General features: G+C 40.0%; 1 protein-coding gene across 1 annotated transcript in view; it reads right to left on the reverse strand.

The window, feature by feature from the left end:
- The window catches only part of LRP1B (LDL receptor related protein 1B), a 1,293,242-nt gene that overhangs the window by 127,594 nt on the left and 1,138,722 nt on the right, over positions 1-26,926 (reverse strand). Inside the window, 5 exon segments of the mRNA XM_043525164.1 lie at positions 2,133-2,265; positions 2,610-2,716; positions 7,597-7,726; positions 9,751-9,857; positions 21,529-21,645. Of these exon segments, the coding sequence (XP_043381099.1) occupies positions 2,133-2,265; positions 2,610-2,716; positions 7,597-7,726; positions 9,751-9,857; positions 21,529-21,645 (594 nt within the window).

The raw sequence follows: 26,926 nt of genomic DNA on the forward strand, positions 1-26,926 counted from the left end.
ATTGAGCTCTTGTTTTGACAGTACCCACAGGGAGTTACTACTTTGACAATGACACTATTTACTACAGGCTACCATACAGTATTTGTACCTTAGTCTCTGTTCTATTCTGGTAACTTGAAGAACAATCTGGGTGTTGTTCAAACAATTCATCACTCAAGCCAAAGTCAGACACTTCTTTGCTTATGAATTTGGAATCTACTAAGTGGTTTTTCACTGCATAGAATATTTTAATTTTACAGTGAGACTCTTTAATATGTTTTGGTCTTTTATCTGTAATATGTTACGATACAAGCTGAATTTTATGATATGGCAGTGGAGCTAGCTTGACCTCTTAGGCTACGGTTACCCTCGCAAGTGTACCTGGTTACTTGTGTGTGCTAGATTGTGTACCCCATTCCCACACTGAGTGTCCACATATGCAGATCTGGGCACTGCATAAGTATGCCATACCCATACTACTGCTTTTTGGTACAAAATGGTAGCTTTACTATTTCAGGGACGGTATCTCAGAGTTACTGTTTTCCCCAGACTGAATGAAATTTTTGTGCAAGGGAGTGTCTTTATCCTCCACTGGCACAATAAATGTCAATGTTTATAGAATAAGGAGAGCATTGTAATCAAAATATTATATACATGTTGCAGGTATGGTCTATTTCTGGCCTTACACAACGATGCAACTTATGACCTTGTTCTAAGATATTTACTACTCCTACGGATTACTCTCTTCAACCAGATCATATAAGCTCTTTGAGGCACAGACCATTCCCTTTATTCTGTGTTTGTACAGCATATAGCACAGTGGGGTAATGGTCCATGACCGAGGCTCCTCGACATTTCCACACCAAAGCCCACACATTCTGAGCTTGTGAGATGTCCCTTAACTCTCTTAGGCTTATCTTTCATTCTTAGTAAACTTAAGAAAGAAGTTCCCAATGACATTTCTATTGTGGCACTCATATTGTACCGGCCAGTTAGGTGATTAACATTCATCACGTTGGCTCATCATTCATGATGGTAAATAATGATAAGGAAAAGTCAATTCTACATAGGTGTCTGGATCAAATGGTAAGCTTGGCTCACTTGAACAAGATGCATTTTTATACAACTAAATGCAGCACCATTCATCTGGGAACAATGAATTTTGCTTTCACTTTTAGGATTGGGAACAAGTAGTTGCCAAGATACTGCATCGTGCATTTTTCTTGTTAAGACTTGATTATGCTTTGCTTTACTCTGCTGTGACACACAAGACTCTATATGTTACACTTACTGAAAAAAGTCGGATGTTGGAGGCTGGCATCCCTATAGTGACAGAGTTAAGGTTGTAGTTTGTGGTGTACGGTACTTGGGGTAGCCATTAAGTGGAGGATTAGAGCAAAAGTACTGTCAAGTGGTTTACCTTTTCATTTCTATCCCTCAGGAGGAAAGTTGCGTGAAGAAGCTTTTTAATTACATTCTATTTGCTTTTACTTATTAAAGCAAGGTTGAAGAAGTAAGATTAGAATGGAATTTGTCAGTGCTTAGCATTTATGAAAATCAGACCACCTCTATTTAGGTGCCTAATTACGTATTTAGAAGCTTGACTTTAGGCATTCAGATTTGGGCCTAAATGTTTAACACTTAGGTCCCAATACTCCAACTTGTTCTTTGTGGGTGGGCCCTTTACCGTAGAGCCCCTAAATGTGGCCCAGTGGGGCTCTGCGTAGGCCACATGGAATTAATTGCAAGATTGGGGCCTTTATTATTTTTCTGTTTTGTTTTATTTTGCAGTTTGTTTAAAAATGTACAGCTCTGTCTATTAATGTTGCCTAAACTGGCTATAAACTATAGACGTTTTTAACATTCTGAATTTTCTTCTTTGATAACACTTGTACTGAAGGCACATTGTTTTCTTTCCTATGGAACAAAAAAAAATGTTATACAAAGTGAAAGAATTAAGCAGCCTGAATTGTGACATTGCAGCCAGCCATCTGAGGAACAGCTGTAATGTCTTTTTAAGAAGGGATCACAGAGCCTTCATTTAATCCACTTTAGTATGACTCTGGGGTGCTGCTAACTTATAATAGGCTTAAATAGAAATAAGTGGAGAAATTTCAAGTGTTTTCCATTTAGGGACAAGAACAATGTCTCACCTCTTTCACAGTTTTCTTCATCACTGCCATCCACACAGTCATGGATTCCATCACATAGCCATCTGATGGGGATACAGTGGGCCTTATTTTTGCATCGAAACTGATCTTCTTTACATTCTGTTACACAATCCATCTGTTTAAATACAGATGTGTACTGCAGTATTCATTAACAATAACAATACAGTTATAGACAGACCAAGCAGAATTCTTCAAGGCTGTTAGAATTTAATTGCCCTGGCTGCTTCTTCTTATTTACTATTAACAATGCAATTGAAATTGCTACTGAATTTCAAGTCAAGACCTGGAATATAGATGTTCTGATATTATATGCTTGCATATTTTGCTTTATCATTTGGTGGTGAAAACATTGGGCTCATGGAATTAATTCTTGTTTTATTAATTTTCAGTTTCTAAACTTGTTGATCATAAACCTCACATCAGATAGTATAAGGGGCTCAAAAGAAATGCACCAGTTACCTCATCAGAGCCATCAGCACAGTCAAATTCTCCATTACACCTGAGAGATGCTGAGATACATCCTCCACTGGCACACACATACTCGCTTGAAGAGCAGGTTGGAGATGCTAATTACAAACATAAATTTTAGGATTAGCAATTCATAAATAAGTAACTTCATATTTCAATAGTATTAGGTAAAACATATTAGATAAACACATATTTTGTTGTAATTGACCATATCTTGTGCAAATTCCATAATCTGTAATTATGGTACCTGTTTTGACAAAAACAAGTTGCCGTGCACTTTAAAGGCACTATTTAAAAAGTTACACATGTATTTTTTATGACAAAAGTACTTTTTTTAAATTGTCTCCATGCTCAGAAAGTTCTGAGTAACACACCACAGGATGTTAATATGGAAACCTCTTAGGCAACCTTGACCACCAAAAAAAAAAAAAAAAGGAGTTTGAAGAACAGCTAGCCAAAACCTCAAAAGGTAATATCAAAATGCTTTTTAAGTACATCAGAAGCAGCAAGCCTGCTAAACAACCAGTGGGGCCCCTGGACGATCGAGATACAAAAGGAGCACTTAAAGACGATAAAATAATCGTGGAGAAACTAAATGAATTCTTTGCTTCAGTCTTCACGGCTGAGGATGTTAGGGAGATTTCCAAACCTGAGCCGTCTTTTGTAGGTGACAAATCTGAGGAATTGTCACAGATTGAAGTTACACTAGAGGAGGTTTTGGAATTAACTGAGAAACTTAACAGTAACAAGTCACCGGGACCAGATGGCATTCACCCAAGACTTCTGAAAGAACTCAAATGTGAAATTGCGGAACTATTAACTGTGCTTTGTAACCTGTCCTTTAAATCAGCTACTGTATCCAATGACTGGAAGATAGCTAATGTAACCCCAATATTTAAGAATGGCTCTAGAAGTGATCCTGGCAATTACAGACCGGTAAGTCTAATGTCAGTACCGGGCAAATTAGTTGAAACAATAGTAAAGAATAAAATTGCCAGACACATAGAAGAACATAAATTGTTGAGCAAAAGTCAACATAGTTTCTGTAAAGGGAGATCATGTCTTACTGATCTATTAGAGTTCTTTGAGGAGGTCAACAAACATGTGGACAAGGGGAATCCAGTGGACCCAGTATACTTAGATTTCCAGAAAGCCTTTGACAAGGTCCCTCACCAAAGGCTCTTTCGTAAATTAAGTTGTCATGGGATAAGAGGGAAGATCCTTTCATAGATTGAGACTGGTTAAAAGACAGGGAACAAAGGGTAGGAATAAATGGTAAATTTTCAGAATGGAGGGCGTAACTAGTGGTGTTCCCCAAGGGTCAGTCCTAGGACCAGTCCTATTCAACCTATTCATAAATGATCTGGAGAAAGGGGTAAACAGCGAGGTGGCAAAGTTTGCAGATGATACTAAACTGCTCAAGATAGTTAAAACCAAAGCAGACTGTGAAGAACTTCAAAAAGATCTCACAAAACTAAGTGATCGGGCAACAAAATGGCAAATGAAATCTAATGTGGGTAAATGTAAAGTAATGCACATTGGAAAAAATAACCCCATACAATATGATGGGGGCTAATTTAGCTACAACTAATCAGGAGACTGATCTTGGAGTCATCATGGATAGTTCTCTGAAGACATCCATGCAGTGTGCAGCAGCAGTCAAAAAAAGCAAACGGGATGTTAGGAATCATTAAAAAAGGGATAGAGAATAAGACAGAAAATATCTTATTTCCCTTATATAAATCCATGGTACGCCTACATCTTGAGTACTGCGTACAGATGTGGTCCCCTCATCTCAAAAAAAGATATACTGGCATTAGAAAAGGTTCAGAAAAGGGCAACTAAAATGATTAGGGGTTTGGAACAGGTCCCATATGAGGAGAGATTAAAGAGGCTAGGACTTTTCAGCTTGGAAAAGAGGGTATGGATATGATAGAGGCATATAAAATCATGAGTGGTGTGGAGAAAGTGAATAAGGAAAAGTTATTTACTTGTTCCCATAATATAAGAACTAGGGGCCACCAAATGAAATTAATGGGCAGCAGATTTAAAACACATAAAAGGATGTTCTTCTTCACTCAGCGCACAGTCAACCTGTGGAACTCCTTGCCTGAGGAAGTTGTGAAGGCTAGGACTATAACAGGGTTTAAAAGAGAACTGGATAAATTCATGGAGGTTAAGTCCATTATTGGCTATTAGCCAGGATATGTAAGGAATGGTGTGCCTAGCCTCTGTTTGTCAGAGGGTGGAGATGGATGGCAGGAGAGAGATCACTTGATCATTACCTGTTAGGTTCACTCCCTCTGGGGCACCTGACATTGGCCACTGTCAGTAGACAGGATACTGGGCTGGATGGACCTTTGGTCCGACCCACGATGGCCATTCTTATGTTCTTATGTTCACAGTGATAACTACCTCTATCACTCTAATATAAATGTGTATTTTCAAAAAGAAACAATAACATATAAATACAATAACAATAACAATAAAAATTAAGTAAAACCTTTGCACTAATATAGCATCTTCCAGCTAAGGATCTCATACATTTTGATAGCTAATTGGGACATAAGTGACACACAGGTTTTGTGCAGGCCCTCTGTAAAAAGGAATTTTATTAATTAATGAATTAAGCCTCATGTTACTCTTGTAAGGTAGGAAAATAATCCATTTTACAGATGGGAAAGTTGAAGCACAGAAACATTAAATGATTTGCCCATGTTACACAACAAATCTTTTCTGCAATGGCAACAGAACTCAGATCTCAGGCCTCTCAGTCCCAGCACTGTTTTAGGGAAGTGGGTGGTCACAATGGATGCTTTGGGAGCCAACTTTCTGGGGCATCAGATCATCATATTCTGGGATTGCAAACCCTCCCCTTGCCTTTTTGTTTGTTTGCACATTTTGAGTGGGGTGGGCACCAAAAATGTTTTCCACTCTAAGCAAAAATCCACCTAGGGCTGGCCCACTATTATTAAAAATAATGACACTACTCTTTCAAAATTTTCACACAAATGTAAATGACCATCTACAATAGCTATTTGCTTGCTCCATGCCATGCTGACTAATAATGAGTGACGAAAGAACACAGAACATAAAACCCAACAATTAATGATATTTTACCATCTGGGTGAAAAAAATATTGTGGGAAAGCAGAATTTTGCAAGACTGATGTACATGTGGGGGTTATATTCTGAAATGAGGCATATAACACAAATTGCTGTTTACCTCAACAAAACTTCATACTACATGCATTTATGCAAGTAGATTTTTCAAGATATGATGTGAAGGACACCATAAATTTAATACAAACTATCTCAAGCTAAAGAAAATGTGTCGTAAGAGTAGGGTATAATTTATATTTATAGTGCATCAGAATTGAGTTAGGCACTTTATACTGTAAATATGACAAGGTTCTCATCCCAAAGACTCCACATTCTAAGGCACTAAGTTATGCATCAGATCTGTGGGTATGGACCCTGGTGCCTCTACAGCAGTGGTTCCCAAACTAGGGGCGCCGCTTGTTCAGGGAAAGCTCCTGGAGGGCTGGGCCAGTTTGTTTACCTGCCGTGTCCGCAGGTTTGACCAATCGCAGATCCCAGTGGATGCAGTTTGCCGTTCTCGGCCAATGGGGGCTTCGGGAAGCGGCGCGGGCTGAGGGATGTGCTAGCTGCCCTTCCCACAGCCCTCACTGGCCTGGAACGGTGAACCGCGGCCAGTGGGAGCCACGATCGGCAGAACCTGCGGACGCGGCAGGTAAACAAACCGGGCCGGTCCGCCAGAGGCTTTCCCTGAACACGCGGCGCCCCTAGTTTGGGAACCACTGCTCTACAGAGTCCGAGTGACTTCAATCAGACTCTGCATGGGCACAAAGGACAGCACGAGCAAATTACAGTACAGAATCAGGACCAAAATACACAATGAAAGTAAAAAAAAAACTATGTGCATCTGGTATATTGTTTCCAATATAAACATCAGAGGTATAGGGTAATTTGACAAAAAACAAAACAGCTCAAGTATTTTTTTTACAACTGTGCAGAATAATATCAGGTAAATAGAACAAGTCTTCTAAATTTTAATAATGAATATTAATATTATTATTAATAATGCATAACCCTTATATCTAAAGATCTTAGAGAACCTTATTATGCTTTAAACACCACAGTCCTTATGTTAGGAAGTTATCCATTATTATCCCAATTTTACAGCATGGGAAACTGAGTAAAAGGCAGACTAAATGTCTTGCCTAGTTTTACACAGGAATTCTTGTAGTAGAGCTCAGACTAAAAATGCTAGAACTCTGCTGCTAGTATCATATATGCACCACAGGATAATATTTCCCCCACTCTTCTAAGCCTTCTGTTTGCTTGCTCTGTAGATGCCCAGCCACAAGTAGCAGTAACAATTTAGTTCCCGAGCACTGTGGTTTGCTGCACCCCGTCCTCAAGCATACCATGTCATTCACGAAGGTAATGAAAAACACATGGTCTAAGCCCGGGTTTCTCAAACTGGGGGTCAGGACCCCTCAGGGGGTCACAAGGCTATTTCATGGGGGGTCGCGAGCTGTCAGCCTCCACTCCGAGCCTCGCTTTGCCTCCAGCAGTTGTAATGGTGTTAAATATATAAAATGTGTTTTTAATTTATAACGGTCACACTCAGAGGCTTGCTATGTGAAAGGGGTCACAAGTTAAAACGTTTGAGAACCACTGGTCTAAGCTATTGGGATGGATGGTCAGACCCTAGGACCTCTCTATTTCATATCACAAAATGTAATGTGAAACTGAATCAGTTTTCCAGAAATTCTTTGCAAAAAGGATCACATATACAACAAACCAATGAATTTGCTACTGAGCCTGTGCCTGTTATTTCTGATATCAGTCATCTTGATTTGTTTACTCACTTTTTCTTTTCTGTTCTTCATATCTTTTTAATACTTTTATTTTTTTCCTGGAAAATTTAAAGATCACTTATATAGACCTACCTGGTTCACAATTTTTCTCATCATCCCCAAATTTGCAATCTTCATGGCCATCACATTTCCATTTTGCTGATATGCACTGACCATTGGAACACTGGAACTGGTCTTTTGAACAGCCAGGTTCACAATATCTCTGTTATAAACAAAACAATATAACTGAGTATATCTATTAATATAAAGGTATTATATAAAACATTTGAAAACGTTCAGCCAGTCAGAATGGCTAGAGCCCAGTTCTGCCACCCTTACTCAACAATGAGAAGTACCTTGCTACACAGTAAGATACTACTGATTGTGAATAAAGGTGGTAGAACTGAGCCCTTAATTAGCAAAGAACTCTTTAACGGGGGGTACAGTTTTTGCAATGGGATAGCTGGCACCTTATTTGAGAGTCACTGTTAGTAGTATAATTATGTTGCCCTGATCATAATTTTGGCAGACTTTAACCTGTAAATATTAATGTAATTAACTCCCCCCCCCCAATTATTAATATATTGATGCTTGCTCTCTATGGGGTATCTTTACTTAATAAAGTGTTATCAAATATACTTATTTACTTGTGAAACCATTTACCATGTATCAAAATATATTAAAAACTTTTTAAACTACTTAGTGGATGCATAAAAATGTTCAATAGTAAAAGATGCTCAAAATAGGATAGCAAGACTAGAAGACTGAAACAAAAAGAATATCAGGGCACAGCATCCTCAGTGGTAGCAAATTTCAAAGAAACCTGAGAGAAATGTCTGAGATGTAGCAGAGCCAGGGGTGAAAGTACTGGTTAGAAGCCGGTACCGGCCAGTCCGCAGCCCACATTAAAGCGCTGCCCGGCAGCACTTGAACATCCCTGCCCCTTTTGCCTCCCCTGTTGGCGGCCCTGCCATAGGGTCTATACCGACCGGGGGTGAGGCAAGAACGTTAAAGCACTGCCGCAGCAAAGGACCAGCGCTTTAACGTCACTGCCCTTTCCACCGTCTGTCGGTGGCCCTGCTGGTACAGACCCTACTGGCAGGGCAGCTGATGGGGGAGGCAAAAGGGGCAGGGACATTAAAGCGCTGCTCCGGCAAAGGACCTCCTTAAAGTGCTGCCACAGCAGTGCTTTAACATCCCTGCCCCTTTTACCGCCCTCCCCCCCCGGCAAAGGGAGCAGCTTCCCCGGGCCCTTTTAAATTGCCGCTGGAGCGCCAGGCAGCGGCGTGGAAGGGCTGGCTGGGGGAGGCCCCTGTACCGCTAAGTTTTCGGAGTTACTTTCACCCCTGAGCAGAGCTATATATAATGATGGAAAACAACACTATTACAGAAAAAAAATTAAAGTTAATTTTACCATGATCAGATACAGCATAGAGCAACAAGCAGATTTGTGTGCATTTATCAGTGTCGGAAAAAGAACTCAGTTATGCTATCAATAAATATCTTCATTTTTTTAATTATATGTATATAAATATATAAAATTAGCAATTAGCAATCCTAAAGGATTTTATAAACTTAATTTATTTGATTTCTTAGAGCCATTTACAGCTTGAGAGTTATATGTATAATTATATATATATATATATATATATATATATATATAATTCCCATTGCTCTCATTTCTGATAGTTAAAATATTTACTCAGTAATATTTCTATATCAGAAATACTGTTTTTCCCATCTGTTTATAGCCTGTGCTCCATTATCAAGGGGCTTCATTCCCTTGTTCCGTGCAACTGCCCCTGCTTTTAATAGGAGATCCATATGTTGACTCGGGGTAGAATGTGAATATGAATAAATGGGTGCAAACTATAAACAGAACATGTAAATACTGAAACTATTTGAGGCTGTGAAATGTATGCACACAGACAGCATGATTGTCAGGTGACTGTATTCTGCACTTGCAGCACAGGGAACAGAACTCACAACCTTTTCCTCCAAAAAAGACAAGCTTCTGCTACATAAGCTAAATGAGAATTTCCCTCAGATATAACTAGTAGCATTAGTCCTATTTTCCTTCCCACCTCTGTGCATTCACCTGGAGGTTGTGATATTTGATGGCTAAGGATGGATTTTTTTTGTTGCTTCCCAGTGAGGGGGGAAAACAAATCCTACTTCAGCAAGCTGTATTTTGATCTCAGTTTTCTAAAGGAATATTTTTTCCTTTTTGCCTGTGAAGAAGCCTACCTCATCTGAGCCATCTGCACAATCGTAATCCCCGTCACACCAGAATCGCGCAGAAACACAATCTCCATTTGCGCAGAGAAAGTCTTTCAAAGTGCAGGTCTGAGGCTCTGAAGGAAAGAAAATAATTAATGCTTATAGCCTTAATAATGTTTTGAAACTAAACTCTTAAGTTCCAAAAGGAAGGAACAGAAAAATTACACAAAACAAACTACATTTAACCAAATAAATGTGAATGAATGGTTTCGAAAAAAACAGAAAATATTAATCAAACAGTTGTAATAAAGACTTTTCATATGGTTAAGAATTTGTGCCAAAATATTCTAAAAATAAAAAATCTTTGCTTATGACATCCTTAGAAAGAATACCTTTTGAGCTAGCTCATAATTCTTCACACAACTGTAAATTATGTTTGAAAATGAATAGACTTTACATTAAATTATATTATATTGCATAACTAGGTAAACTGCCAGATGCTTTTAAATACTTGTGAGCAGTTTCTATCTATATGCAGAAAAACAATCTACTGTTGGCAGGTTTGTTTTTTGCTATAACTACTAGTTGTCACCCATTTTATGAAGGGGTCTGTCATAAGACTAGAAATAGAACTTTTTCCAGACCTGGTAATAAGGGAGGGAAGTAGAAGAAAAGGGCCCTTGGACTTCTGTAGCATATTTATACACCTTTTTGTAAGTATATAAAAAGTTACGGACAGCCCAAGCAGAATTCATCTAGGCTGTTCGAATTTTATTGCTGTGGCTACTGCTTTTTTATTTTTTAACTGAGAAGAGGAATTGTTAAGGGTCTAAGATGGAATTGGAAGGAGGTAACTCTAAGCACAGTTATAGACTGCATGTTCAATGAGCTTGGAGATGAAGGGGAGATGGGATGAGAGTTGGAGATGCAGATGGGGTCAAGGGTGCGATTTTTGTGAGCAGGTAAACTAAAACATGTTTCTATTCTGGGGAAAGAAATGAACCAGAAGACAGGCAAGAGGTTGAATAGAAAGGTGAAAATGGAGGCAAGGCATGATGGGATGTAGGTCCCTGGAGGGTTTAAAGGAGAAGAGCAGACAAGAAACTTCCTTGTGAGTGACGAGGGAAAAACAGGTTAGAGTAGAGAAAAAAAGGAAATGAAAAAAGGGAGAAGGTCCTATTGTATCTCATCAATTTCTTCTTTGAAAAGTCAGAGGGATCCTGAGCAGAGAAGAAGAAAGGTGCAGGAGTGGGGAGCTCCAGAAGGAAGTGAAAGGTGGCAAAATGGTTGGTGGGCTAAGGGTTGTGGGACAGGATGAGTGTGTAGAAGTTGATCTGATTAGCTATGGAGATGGACAAAATTGAGGAAGACACAGAGCATTCATACTGGAGAAAGTCCACGCGGTTGTGAGACTTTTGCCTGAGATAGATTGCTATGTGAGCACAGGAGTGAAAGAAACAGATGTTGAAGGTGAGCTAGGAATACGGGTTAACTGGTGGAACCTTGTGATTAGAGAGAAGGGAAAATGAATTGAGAATGGTGGACAGCAAACTGTGTAGAATCGATAAATGAGTTAATGGAGGAAAGGAAAAAGGGCAGGGAAGAAGGCATTGAAAACAGAGAGACAGTCATGGTTGTTGATGGACTGGGAGTCACTAAACAATCAGATAGTAGGGTGAGGAAGAGGGGCAAGTGAGTTATATTGAAAGAGCCACGGTAGTCATCAGAAAGGGTGAATACAAAAAAAGAGATCTCAGCGATATAGAAGAATTTGGTGAACACCAGATCAAGTCAGAGGCTGTTTTCCATACAGCCTTTCTTCTAAGTATTGGGAGTCTTAAGTCCAAATTGTCTTGAGAAATTGTTCATCGATGTGGGAGCAAATAAATTATTGCCCAAGTCTGAGATACATTTGAACCCTCACACCACTCTGATTATGGATACACTGCCTATAAGAACTGAAAGAGCAGGTGGTAGGGCGCTCTCTTTTTAATGCAGCTGGTTTCTTAATTTTTACAGATGCGGAAGAGATAACATTGACGTGTGACCAAGCTGTTACAAAAGAGAGCTCTAAGAGAAAAAACACAGGAAACCATTATATAAAAACTATGTGCTATTTTTCCTAAAAGACTTGTTCCTTCCCTTCATAAGCAGTAGCTTCGGGGAGTGATTGCTATGAACACCTGTTCAGAAGCTTGGAATGAAAAACATCCCATCCCTGTCAGCTCCTGTTGTAATTCCTTGCCACAATAGTAGTATCTACAGATCTTACTCCTGATCCTTTTCTGGGTTCTCAGTCATTTTTAACACCTCTGAACAGAAAAGACCTAATCAGACAAACTTAGAGCTGAAGACTAATGAGATCTACTCTGTGCAAGGCAGAGCAACGCTGAGGAGCCTTAAGTTCAGTTGGACTGATGCCGAAAATACTCTGTACCATAGATGGCTCATGCTTTTCAAACTTGTCACTAGTGAAAAATCCACTGATGCAGAAGTTGATGCCATCCATTCACAGCAAGAATGAGATCCCAATTTACATGTACAAGACCTAGTAGAGCATTAGTCAGTGTCAATTATTATTGCAAGGACTTTGAAAGAGGGTATTGAGATTTTTTTTCTTTTTTCCTATATTATGCTTAGTGACATACTTAGCAGCAAGACATTTTGAAGGAAAGCATTCACACATAGATTAGTAGTCATCACTTTTCTCTGAAAACAATAAAGCAATCTAGTAACTGCCATACGACATTTTCCCCTTCCACCGACATACATACACTTTCTTTCTCTTAAGTGCCAATTGCATCCACAGATCCCCACCTCTTTTTTAAAAAAAACACAGTTTAACTTTCAAGATGGGAACACCACAAAAAAAATTGGTAAGGCAAATATTTTCAAAAGTAGCTTCTGATGCTGGGTGCCTAACTTTCAGAAATGCAGAGCATGCTGCTGATCAGAGCTCCTACTATCTTCAACTAAAGTGCGATACATTTAAGAACTTCTGGAAATTAAGTACAAAGAGTCTCAAGCAGAGCACCCAAAACTAAAACACCCCAGAATCAGAGGCTAATTTTGAAAAATGTTGCTCAAGCATTTAAGAGTGAAATACATGTATATTGCCATCAGAACCAAGTAGTCTGACTGTTGAATTCTGCAAGATCCAATGCATCTATTCTTCTTATAATAGAATACTCACCAGCAACCACACACCACACAACAAAACCAGTAATCCAGGAACCTATCCTTGCAACAAAGCCTGCTGCCAACTGTGTGCCATCTATTCAGGAGACACCATCATAGGGCCTAATCACATCAGCCACACTATTAGAGGCTCATTCACCTGCACATCTACCAATGTGATATATGCCATCATGTGCCAGCAATGCCCCTCTGCCATGTACATTGGCCAAACTGGACAGTCTCTACGTAAAAGAATAAATGGACACAAATCAGACGTCAAGAATTATAACATTCAAAAACCAGTCGGAGAACATGTCAATCTCTTTGGTCACTCGATTACAGACCTAGACCTAAAAGTGGCAATTCTTCAACAAAAAAACTTCAAAAACAGACTCCAACGAGAGACTGCTGAATTGGAATTAATTTGCAAACTAATACAATTAACTTAGGCTTGAATAGAGACTGGGAGTGGATGTGTCATTACACAAAGTAAAACTATTTCTCCATGTTTATTTCCCCTCCCCTTCCCACACTGTTCCTCACACGTTCTTGTCAACTGCTGGAAATGGCCCATCTTGATTATCACTACAAAAGGGTCCCCCCCCCACTGAAAATAGTTCACCTTACCTGATCACTCTTGTTACAGTGTGTATGGTAACACCCATTGTTTCACGTTCTCTATGTATATAAATCTCCCCACTGTATTTTCCACTGCATGCATCTGAAGAAGTGAGCTGTAGCTCACGAAAGCTTATGCTCAAATAAATTTGTTAGTCTCTAAGGTGCCACAAGTCCTCCTTTTCTTTTTGTGGATACAGACTAACACGGCTGCTACTCTGAAACCTGTCATTAACTGAACTAGTTCTGCAGTAGTTTTCCATACAAAGAGATCAAATGTTGCCACTAGTGGATTTTTCAAGTTTATGCACATATTTATCTTATTTTTCTTAAATCCACAGTGCATTGTGCATATATTTGAGCATTCCATTGTCATTTGATTCTGTTCCTGCTCAATATGCAATGGATTGGAGGTTCCAAAATATGATAAATTATGTAAATTAAATAATTTGTGGAAAAAGTAATTCACATGCAAATATGTATTTGTCATGTTTCTGTACTGATTTTCAAAATGTAAGCAAATCAGGTTTTTCATACTGATAATGAATTATTTATAACCAGAGTCCTGATGCTGGGGAAAATGCACACATTGCTTGAAATTCTCAATTGTCTGTTTGGAAAACAAATTTCCAGTGTCTCTGGCATGTATCCATGTGATTTATTTGTGAACTTAGAGGGCTAATGTCACATCAATGTACAGAGTGTTACTGAAAGGAACACATACTAATTGTAATAATAGGTATTAACAGAGTAAGTTCTCTACACATAGAATAAAGGACAGAAACTTCCCAATTCCTTGTGATGTACAAACTCCTTCCAGGTTAAGAGATACTGTTGGATGACTGGAAACCACTGGGTTTTTTTTATCCTGAAAACTCACCTCGTATAATTACCTATTTTGTTTGACTGTATTTCTTTTACACTTCTGCACCATCTTACACAGTTCTGAATATGCATAAATATGCAGCTTATGGATATTTCCTAAGCTGGAGACCAGCTTGCACTTTGTACAGACAAAGTCGCTTCTGTCCTGTCGAAGAAAGACAAACATGGCACATCCAGAGCAAGTCACAACAGCTGAACACTCTCCATCCATATTACCTTCCTTTTACGAGCTTCCTCAGGAGTTGTAGTGATTACTCAGAGAAGTCAGCAAGATGTAAGCCTCAGTGGGCTCTCCCCCGGCGAACTCCCAGGCAAACTCCCTCTGTTAGCCTCTGTGCTGTTCACCACTCAGCTGGTTTGCAGCTGACTGGCTTTTTATAACAGTCAGGCCCACTTAAGGCTCACCTGGAACAAAGCACTCCCAATTCACACTTTTCAAACAACCAATCAGTTGCATAAGAGAAACTGAAGATTTCCTGGACAGACGTCAGGATATGCTTCTACGGACACAATGTTCTGAAGATTCAGAGGAGGCTGCGCAGCGGAAACAGGAGGACGGTGAAGAAATTTGGCAGCATGTAACCTCCAGAAGAAGAAAGGGGAGCATCCATGTATCAGCAATGCAGATACAGGTAAGCAACTGTTTTCATGTTCTCTCCACAGGTACTAATGTGGAGAGTGGACTAGATAATACATCTGAGGGAAGGGAACAGAAGGTGACTCCGCCGATTGGAAGGCATGAGATGCACTGTCCTAGGGATGGGGTTCCACAACCACTACTCCCAAGAGAAGGAGGCAGGTGGTGGTGGTCAGGATCTCTCTCATCCATCTGCTGCCCCGACCGGGAAAACCGAGAAGTCTGCTGCTTGCCAGGAGCTAGGATTCACGATGTGATGGAGAGACTGCCGAGAATCATCAAGCCCTCGGATCGCTACCCCTTCCTGCTTCTCCACGTGGGCACCAATGATACTACCAAGAACGACCTTGAGTGGATCACTGCAGACTATGTGGCTCTGGGAAGAAAGATAAAGGAGTTTGAGGTGCAAGTGGTGTTCTCATCCATCCTCCCTGTGGAAGAAAAAGGCCTGGGTAGAGACCGTCGAATCATGGAAGTCAACAAATGGCTACGCAGCCGGTATCAAGTGGAGTGCCCCAAGAGTTGGTCCTCGGGCCAGTTTTGTTCAATATCTTCATTAATGATCTGGAGGATGGTGTGGATTGCACCCTCAGCAAGTTTGCAGATGACACTAAACTGGGAGGAGAGGTAGATACGCTGGAGGGTAGGGATAGGATACAGAGGGACCTAAACAAATTAGAGGATTGGGCCAAAACAAATCTGATGAGGTTCAACAAGGACAGGTGCAGAGTCCTGCACTTAGGATGGAAGAATCCCATGCACCGCTACAGACTAGGGACTGAATGGCTAGGCAGCAGTTCTGCAGAAAAGGACCTAGGGGTTACAGTGGGCGAGAAGCTGGATATGAATCAACAGTGTGCCCTTGTTGCCAAGAAGGCCAATGGCATTTTGGGATGTATAAGTAGGGGCATTGCCAGCAGATCAAGGGATGTGATCGTTGCCCTCTATTCGACATTGGTGAGGCCTCATCTGGAGTACTGTGTCCAGTTTTGGGCCCCACACTACAAGAAGGATGTGGAAAAATTGGAAAACGTCCAGCGGAGGGCAACAATAATGATTAGGGGAGTGGAACACATGACTTATGAGGAGAGGCGGAGGGATCTGGGATTGTTTAGTCTGCGGAAGAGAAGAATGAGGGGGGATTTGATAGCTGCTTTCAACTTCCTGAAAGGGGGTTCCAAGGAGGATGGATCTAGACTGTTCTCAGTCGTAGCAGATGACAGAAAGAGGAGTAGTGGTCTCAAGTTGCAGTGGGGGAGGTTTAGGTTGGATATTAGGAAAAACTTTTTCACTAGGAGGGTGATGAAACACTGGATTGTGTTACCTAGGGAGGTGGTGGAATCTCCTTCCTTAGAAGTTTTTAAGGTCAGGCTTGACAAAGCCGTGGCTGGGATGATTTAGTTGGTGTTGGTCATGCTTTGAGCAGGGGGTTGGACTAGATGACCTCCTGAGGTCCCTTCCAACCCTGATATTCTATGATTCTAGGAAAAGGAAAAGGAAAAGGAAAAGACCCAAATGTAGATCAAGAAATATGAGTTCAATATATTAAATTTACATTATAAAATGAATTTTGTAGGGTAAATCATCATGCTAAATTGTATGCAATAACCAATTATTGATTAATGTGAATAGGAAAACAGTAGTTTAAAGTAAAAAGTAATATGAGAGCTTTACCCTGCTCTCACTGCAGCCAATGGAAGATTTGATATTGACTTCAAGGGAGTAGGTTTATGACCTCTTTTAAAGAAATGTTTAAAAAAAAATAGCTTCGAAACAATTACCTAGCAACAGTAACAGGTATTCCTACTCTGGTTAGTTTCAAGCCATTTTACATTTTTTCTTCATTTTCTTTCAGTTTTATATAGATTTTATGTTCTTTGATTAAAAACAGTAAAGGTGCACTACTTTCTTTTAGACAGGAACAAGACAGCTGACTACTATAGAGTATTCTCTACAATAAAGATTTACCTGAAAAAGAAAATATTTTTTTCCAGGGGGAAGGGGGGGGGCAGGGAAAGATCTTCAGTAAGAGTGAAGGGAGATAAAAGATGCCCTACACTTTGATTCCAATGTATTCAAATTCAGAATTAGTTCACCAGGGCTATATACTTCTGTACAACCTTTGTTTTGTTGTTTGGAAGGGGGCACAAACGACTGATGGTAGACCTCCTCGGCTTTAATGTTTTTAGAAGGACTTCCCAATACAAGAACATTCTTCAAGGTAGCTATTTTATTGTGAAGAAGCTTGGAGTGGGTCTGAACTAAAGCCACTGAAGACAATGGAAGTCTTCCCAATGACTTCACTGAGCTTTGGCTCAAGACCAACACACACATTCTTAATCAGTTATATAAAAGTCAAGTGAAAGGCTCAAGACATTGGAAAAAATGGGCAGTATGGGTTTATGAGTTACAAGAGGTACACAGATAAGGAAAGAGTGATAACGTTCAGTTACTACTGTGCAGGAAGCAGAGTTAAGTCATACTAAAGAACGATTTTCACTGCACAGGTATTTCACGTTATATTGATAGTAAATAATTCCATGAAAAACTGTTAAACATTTGTTACATTTTCCAACCAATGCTCTATATCACTGCTAATAAAATCCCTTCCCAAAAAACCCTGTGTGTCTGAAGATGTTATATAAAGATAGATGTAAATACCTGAGCTGAATTTCTGGAAGGCAATTAGTGCATTCAGTACCCTTGAGAAACAACTCATTTTCTGATACCGCTGCCTGACAAACTCTTTGTAAATTCATGTATGTCACGAACAATTTATCTTCATAATAAGTGTAATATATTTTGTCAGTGCTTTTGTACTTCTTTTTCATATATTTTTTTTGTTACAATTAGTTTTGTAATGGTGAGATAGCATATAAAGGTTTTTATAAACCTATTTCAAACGCAGCAAGGCTAGTTTATACAGTTCCGTGAGATATCATGATTTTGTAGGTTAATACTTCAATACTAATCTCCTGTTTTCCACTGTGATTCAAAATATATATTTGAGAAACCAAAGGAAAAGTTTTTACAAATATTAAGAAAGAGCCAGAAGGACACATATAGAGCAAAATTCACTATTATGCAGACAGCCTACACAAGGCCTATGTCTCTCAGTTCAGGGTATTCTCCCTTCATGATCCAGCAAGGGCACCTACTCTTAGGCTTCTAGCTTCCCAGTCTTCACCTCTCTTCGGAAGAGATGCACATCTCTCTCCTTCCTGAATGGGTTTTTTCCAGGTTGTACAGCTCTCTCCACCTAGGAATTCCCCAATGAAATCAGTCTGTCTAAGCAGACCTGCTTTACTTTTCGCCTCAGGGATGGTAAATAGTGTAATTATCACAGTTAAATTACCACACAGCTCTTTCTAATCAAGCCTATTTATTCCTGAGGTAAAAGCATTACAGAGAAAACTATTAAAAACAATAAAAGAACCCACATGCATGCTAATAAGCTTACCACCAACCAGGGCTCTGGTGAGTGAACAGTCCTTCAACACCCACCAAGGGGTTTTGCTGTGGTTACAACTTCATAACCACCTTGGTTCAGAACAAGCACACTCATGAAGCTGAGAGCCACTCCTTTATCCAGTTTGGGTCTCTGAAGAGACTGTGAATAGGTAATCAGACAGATAATGGGATTTCTCTTCAAGGACAGCTTCAAAAGGATGAATCTGGCCATGGGTAATTTGCATTCCCTGCCTTCCAAATATTTCCTAGGAATCCCACACAACTTTGTTTGTCTAGCACATTGTTTCAAAGACTTCTTTGAAGAATATAACATCTCCCAGGGTTTATATTAGCCATATCTCCTCCTCAAAGACGTTGCATGCAATTGCACAATAATACAAAAACATTTGCATTCTTAATATAATGAACTCCTAAGATACTTAAACTTCATTCAGTAAGGTTTAACTTAATTCATTAAGGTTTGTCGAAGATATTGCAGCAAATTGCCATTTCTGTCAATGTGTACCACTTAAGTCTTGCTTTTAGGATTTAAATGGGAGTTACTCGATACATAGGCTGTGTGTATGTGTCCTCTATATGGGGTGAATTTCACCCATAGTCATTAGTATACTACAGATGTCTTTATCTGGGAGTCTAAAGAACAGCTGACTATTGAAAGGGAGGTTTAATTAGCTAGGTAAATACAAAAATGACAAGCCTAATAAATTAAAAAAAAAACCTTGACAATTGATCACTCCACTGTTATTTTAAAGTTTCTATCACTATCTGTACTGCGAGTTTTAGAGTAGCAGCCGTGTTAGTCTGTATCCGCAAAAATAACAGGAGTACTTGTGGCACCTTAGAGACTAACAAATTTATTAAAGCGTAAGCTTTTGTGAGCTTACTTCATCGGATGCATAAAATGGAACATATAGTAAGTACAAATATATACACACATACAGATAAGTTGGAAGTTACCATACAAACTGTAAGAGGCTAATTAATTAAGATGAGCTATTATCAGCAGGTGAAAAAACTTCTGTAGTGACAATCAAGATGGCCCATTTAGACAGTTGACAAGAAGGTGTGAGGATACTTAACTTAAGGAAATAGATTCAATATGTGTAATGACCCAGCCACTCCCAGTCTCTATTCAAATCCAAGTTAATGGTATCTAGTTTGGATATTAATTCAAGCTCAGCAGTTTCTCCTTGGAGTCTGTTTTTGAAGCTTTTCTGTTGCAAAGAAAATAACAGAACGCCACTAGCTGTCACTAGATTCAGCCCCCAACTAAAACCTCTCCAGCGCATCATCAAAGATTTACAACCTATCCTGAAAAATGATCCCTCACTCTCACAGATCTTGTGAGACAGACCAGTCCTCGCTTACAAACAGCCCCCCAACCTGAAGCAAATACTCACCAGCAACCACACACCACACAACAAAAACACTAACCCAGGAATCTATCCTCGCAACAAAGCCCGATGCCAACTCTGTCCACATATTTATTCAAGTGACACCATCATAGGACCTAATCTCATTAGCCATGCCATCAGGGGCTCATTCACTTGCACATCTACCAATGTGATATATGCCATCATGTGCCAGCAATGCCCCTCTGCCATGTACATTGGCCAAACCAGACAGTCTCTACGCAAAAGAATAAATGAACACAAATCTGACATCAGGAATCATAGCATTCAAAAACCGGTAGGAGAACACTTCAACCTCTGTGGCCACTCAGTAAAAGATTTAAGGGTGGCAATTTTGCAACAGAAAAGCTTCAGAAACAGACTCCAATGAGAAACTGCTGAGCTTGAATTAATATGCAAAGTAGATACCATTAACTTGGGTTTGACACGAAAGTTTCACATGTGGGAAGCGCCCAAAGTTATGCACATAAATCTATAATTATGGTTATAAATTACATGGCCTGATTTTCAGAGGTGCTGAGTACATATACCTCTAATTGTCTTGAATGTGGATTTGGGTGCCTAACTTTAGTCATCCACTTTTGAAAATTCTGACCAAAATGTTTTACTTCACAGCGAATGACTACAAATAACACATTCAGATCTCTGAAGAAGGGACAGGCGGTCTTCCACACTGACTGGCAAAAAGCCAAGCATGTAGCCTTTTCTTGGATTTTATAAGAAAGAAAGAAAAAAAGATAAGAACCCAGCTATTAAACTGCGGGGGTGGCAGTACAAAGCAATGTATAGGATTCTTTCTCTAAAAATGCCCCTTTGACTCATGATTACATTTCAGGGCTCAAAGATGAAAGGAACTCACCCCTTCCTGTGAAGGTGTCACACATTACTAAGCTAAAGCTGGTGTTACGGGTCATTATTGGGAGTAGCTAGCTCATACATTTCAAATGTATGCAAGAAGCCCTAATCTGCACTCCATATTCACAGTGTGGAACAAAGTGAATTAGTCCCGTTAGCTTTAATGGGGACCACTTTTTGAGTAATGTGAAAGTCAATGTGGATAAGGACTTCAGAAGTGAACCTGGTTAGATTTAAAATATGGAAGTTACCCTACTGACTATACAAAGTGTAACAGGCTGGCAGAACAAATTATCCCATTGTTCCCTGGTATCTATGCTCTCGGGAAAGTGTTATGAGGGTTTGCTGACTCAGTGATGCTGCTGACTCATGGATATACCTGAATATAAGAAATATGGGAGTTACCCTCACACAGAGAAGTTAGATTAGCAAATCATCAGTTTTTAACTTGCTCTCCACTTACCCTCTAACCTTATTGTCATATGTCAAGTGTTCTACTGCATATTCATATTATGCAGAATTGTGCATGATACTCTTTTAATTGGCTACAGATCTTTATGGAAATAATTCAGATATGAGACTTTCAGAATCGTCATTTTGGATTCAGGTCAACTGATTCTGAATGTGCCAGACTAAATGTGACTACAAATGACAATGCAAAGAGTAGGATAGATAAAATCAAATGGACAGCTTATCAGTATAGAAAAAGTTTCCTCCTGGTTTATTGAATAGGCTGCAAGATTTACTTACTGCAGTTTTCTTCATCTGAATTATCACCACAGTCATTTTGGCTGTCACATCTCCAGTGATCTGGAATACAGTTGTTGTTTTTGCACTGGAATTCATGAGGCCCACAAGTCTTTTTATCTGCAATGAAGATGCCACCATTTGCATCAATGTATTCCATAAAGGCAGAACTTAAAAGATTGCTACTAAAAGGGGTGGGATAATAATATTCCAAGATCTATGTCAAATTAAGGAACCCTTACATTTTAATTGGTACTTATCTACCAAAGACAAAGAACTATTTTACAAAGCAGCCCCATTGCAACTCTATTCTATTGAATTCTATTCCATACACATTCTTATACCACACTTATCAGTAGTGCAGTCAGCAACATGACTACACGTGTCACGTTTCTCAAGATTATATTGACCCATGACCAAAGCAACACTAATTATCATACAATAAATAAAAATGTTAAGTAGTGTTTTTGTAGCCATACCAGTCCCAAGATATTAGAAAGACAAAGTGGACAAATATCTTTTATTGGACCAACTTCTTTTGGTGAGAGAGCTCAAAGACTTGTTTCTCTCACCAACAGAAATTTGTCCAATAAAAAATATTACCTCACCCACGTTATCTAATAAAAAAGAATTCTCAGCTTTCAGTTTGGATTTTGATAGAGGAAAATGAAGACATTTTTAATTGATAAGTGGCTGTTCTGAAGCTTTTTTGAACTGAAGTAATGTGAGAAGTTGTATTCCTGATAACATTTCAAATAAAAAAAAACCATGAGGTATAAATGCCACAGTATCCCACTGTTGCTAATGGTAGAAACTGTGAAATTGTGCAAAATTCAGAAATGATGTGTATGTTAGCGTGAAGGGGTCTAACTTAGACTCTCTTAGAGCTATTTATACCCATTATATTGATGGGTCATGGACTGTAAGTTGGTACAAATTACACAGAGGAGTAGGATGATGTAAGAAAGTATTTATTAATATGTTGAACAGCACTGGTCCTAGTACAGACCCCTGGGGGACATCACTATTTACCTCTCTCCATTCTCACCATTTATTCCTACCTTTTGTTTTCTATCTTTTAACTGGAGTGCCAGGCAATGCTTTCAGGATCATCTAATGATCCCTAATTTAATTTAATGACAAGCCTTTAGTTATCTTAATCACCCTGCCTCTGTTTATAAAAAAAATTCTCTGCCCCAAAGGCAGAAGCTGGGAGCAGCACATCACTAGGGTTCTGTGTTTGTCACAGAGGTCATGGCACTCACGGATCATGTAACTTCCTGTGACCTCCGTAACTTCTGCAGCAGCCAGTTCTCAGGGGCTCTGGGGACAGCCACATCAGCCATTGCTGGAGTGACTTCGCAGCCAGATGCTTGGGTGGCCCTGCAGCCAGCTGCACCAGGTCCCTCTCCCTACAGCTAGTGCCATGGGTCCCCCAGGGCTTCCTCACAGCTGCTGGTGCCACAGGTTCCCCCCTCCAGACAACGCCCCTCCCCCAGGATGCAATCAGGGGTATAGAATCATAGAATATTAGGGTTGGAGGAGACCTCAGGAGGTCATCTAGTCCAATTCCCTGCTCAAAGCAGGACCAACACCAACTAAATCATCCCAGCCAGGGCTTCGTCTAGCTGGGCCTTAAAAACCTCTAAGGATGGAGATTCTACCACCTCCTTAGGTAACCCATTCCAGTGCTTCACCACCCTCCTAGTGAAATAGTGTTTCCTAAGATCCAACCTAGACTTCCCCCACTGCAACTTGAGACCATTGCTTCTTGTTCTGTTATCTGCCACCACTGAGAACAGCTCAGCTCCATCCTCTTTGGAACCCAAGCTTTCAGGTAGTTGAAGGCTGCTATCAAATCCCCCCTCACTCTTCTCTTCTGCAGACTAAATAACCCCATTTCTCTCAGCCTTTCCTCGTAAATCATGTGCCCCAGCCCCCTAATCATTTTTGTTGCCCTCCGCTGGACTCTCTCCAATTTGTCCACATCCCTTCTGTAGTGGGGGGACCAAAACTGGACACAGTACTCCAGGTGTGGCCTCACCAGTGCCGAATAGAGGGGAATAATCACTTCCCTCGATCTGCTGGCAACGCTCCTACTAATACAGCCCAATATGCCGTTGGCCTTCTTGGCAACAAGGGCACACTGCTGACTCATATCCAGCTTCTCATCCACTGTAATCCCCATCTTTTCGGCAGAACTGCTGCTTAGGTAGTCGGTCCCGAGCCTGTAGCAGTGCATAGGATTCTTCCTTCCTAAGTGCAGGACTCTGCACTTGTCCTTGTTGAACCTCAACAGATTCCTTTTGTCCCAATCCTCCAATTATTCTAGGTCACTCGGACCCAAACCCTACCCTCCAGCATATCTACATCCCCCCACAGCTTAGTGTCATCTGCGAACTTGCTGAGGGTGCAATTTATCCCATCATCCAGATCATTAATAAAGATATTGAACTAAACCGGCCCCAGGACCAACCCCTGGGCACTCCGCTTGATACCGGCTGCCAACTATACATCGAGCTGTTGATCACTACCCGTTGAGCCTGACAATCTAGCCAACTTTCTACCCACCTTGTAGTGCATCCATCCAATCCATACTTCTTTAACTTGCTGGCAAGAATACTGTGGGAGATCGTATCAAAAGCTTTGCTAAAGTCAATATATATCATATACACCGCTTTTCCCATATCCACAGAGCCTGTTACCACATCATAGAAGACAATCAGGTTGGTCAGGCATGACTTGACTTTGGTGAATCCATGTTGACTGTTTTTGATCACCTTCCTCTCCTCCAAGTGCTTCAAAATGGATTCCTTTAGGACCTGGTTCATAATTTTGCCGGGGACTGAAGTAAGGCTGACAGGTCTGTAGTTCCCCGAGTTCTTTTTCTTTCCCTTTTAAAATATGGGCACTATATTTTCCTTTTTCCAGTTGTCCAGGACCTCCCCTCAGTCGCCATGAATTTTCAGACATAATGGCAAATGGCTCTGCAATCACATCAGCCAACTCCCTCAGCACCCTTGGATGCATTAGATCTGGACCCATGGAATTGTGCATGTCCCACTTTTCTAAATAGTCCTTAACCTGTTCTTTCACCACTGAGGGCTGCTCACTTCCTCTCCATACTGTGTTGCCCAGTGCAGCAGTCTGGGTACTTATGATACTCACGTGCCGTAATTTTTTGTTTCTTGCCTGTGACCTGTCCATGACTTTTACTAAAAATACCCATGGTTAAATCATAGCCTTACTCATCACATATCACACTCAAGCTGTGTTGCAGTTAAGAGCTCCATCTAGGGTAGGGTATGTACTGTGAACAGACCTCAAGTATGAAACCTGGGGGGATGGGAGGGGCTAGAGCCCTCCGCCAAATGGGACCCCTGACTAAACTATAGGCATATTTATGCAACAGAGTACAAAGTGATATATTGGGCAATGGGTGTGTTTACACTTATAATGCTATAATTAATTGGAGCTATACCCACAAATCTAGTGAAAAACATAGTGTTTTCCCACACTTTTGATTTAACCACTCACTGCATCAGAGACAGGATGTCTGCAGTATATAAAACCCAAATGAAATTAGTTTTCTTCAGTCAGCACGTAGGATTTTGAAACAAGCATTTACACTCACAACATCTGATTATGGATAAAGCCTTTTGTGGACGCATGAGCAGTTCTGAACAGCAGCAGCACTTTTCCAATAGGATGCAGCTATTTTTGTGTTTTATTTGCATGTGATTTTTTTCTGTTGTACTTTATTCTTTCAGGTTCAAGGGAGATAGGGGGAAATGACAGAGAGCCTTGCAAAGTAAAAAAAATTACCAGTGGCATATTTTCTTTGCATAAAAGTACATCTCTAATAAGTTTGTTTTATAAAAGCCACAATGACATTTTTAAAATTACATGTCAGTGCAATGGAATGCAGAGACTGCATTTGATGTGCCTCAAACAGCTGCTTGCCGTGCTTGTGCTTCAAGCCCGGCTTTGTGCAAACCTAGGAGTTAGAATGAGATATCAAAATAATTTTTGAATATGCTTTACCATGAGTATGTATCCTGGTCTCTCGTCGTCTTTACCTTTAAAAATCTTCACCATCTTGACAGGCCCTACCTAGCTGATCCAGTAACTTATTGCCGCAATGCTCACTCCTGCCTTTGCTCCAATAGTCCCAGATATTTCTACCCACTAGTTCACTTCACCACTTTCTCCCATGCTGCTTCTTGCACATGGGAAAACTCACTGATAAAATCCATATACCCGTTAGTTTCCTTTTTCAAACCTCTCTTTAAGACTCCCTCTGCCATGATCTGTACAAAATCCTTGATGATGATCATGATGAATTATGACGACATTTTATACACACACAGGCTCCAACTTGTCCTCAAATAACCGCCCCCACCCCCACAAAATATGTAACTAACAAAACTGTGGCAACTACTAATTCTCATCTTTCTTTTTTTCTTTCTTTCTGTTTAAACAACAATACAAGACAGCCATACAAAAAGCTGTAGGTACCCCGAAGAATATTACAATTAAAATAATGACCATCCAACAGCAAAAAATTATATAATTCATTTATCAGGACACTAAATCTAAGCAGCAAAGCAGGTCCTTTAAGTTCCCCAACCCCAGAAACAAACCTTCTGCTTTCACAAAAGACCATGAATAATAAATAGCTTTTAGAGAGTACATGCTACATTCCCACTCTCGACTATTAGTCTGTCTGTGTCTTTTAGATCAGTGGTTCTCAGCCAGGGGTATGCTACCCCTGGAGGTACCCAGAGGTCTTCCAGGGGGTACTTCAAGTCATCTTGAAATATTTGCCTAGTTTTGAAACAGGCTACATAAAAATTACTAACTAATTCAGTACAAACTAAAATTTCATTCAGACAATGATTTGTTTATACTGCTCTATATACTATACACTGAAATGTAAGTACAATATTTATATTCCAGTTGATTTAATCATATGGTAAAAATGAGAAAGTAAGCAATCTTCAGTAACAGCGTGCTGTGACACTTTTGTATTTTTATGTCTGATTTTGTAAGCAAGTAGTTTTTAAGTGAGACGAAACTTGGGGTGCACAAGATAAATCAGACTCCTGAAGGGGGTACAGTAGTCTGAAAAGGCTGAGAGCCATTGTTTTAGACTGTAAACTCTCTGTGGCAGGGATCATCTCTATCTGTGTTTGTAGGATGCTCAACAGAATGGGGCTTCAATCGCAGCTGGGACTTCTGGGTACTATGGTAACATATATAGTTAATACTACAATACCAACATTACTGATACCAATAAAAGTTGAGTAACTAGGATCCCAATTCAGCCAAGCACTTAAGAATGTGTGTAATATTAAGCATTTGCATAAGTGCTTGGCTGAATTGAGGCCTAAATCACTAT

Source organism: Chelonia mydas, chromosome 11 (genome assembly GCF_015237465.2).
Source record: "Chelonia mydas isolate rCheMyd1 chromosome 11, rCheMyd1.pri.v2, whole genome shotgun sequence".
NCBI classification, from domain to species: Eukaryota; Metazoa; Chordata; order Testudines; family Cheloniidae; genus Chelonia; species Chelonia mydas.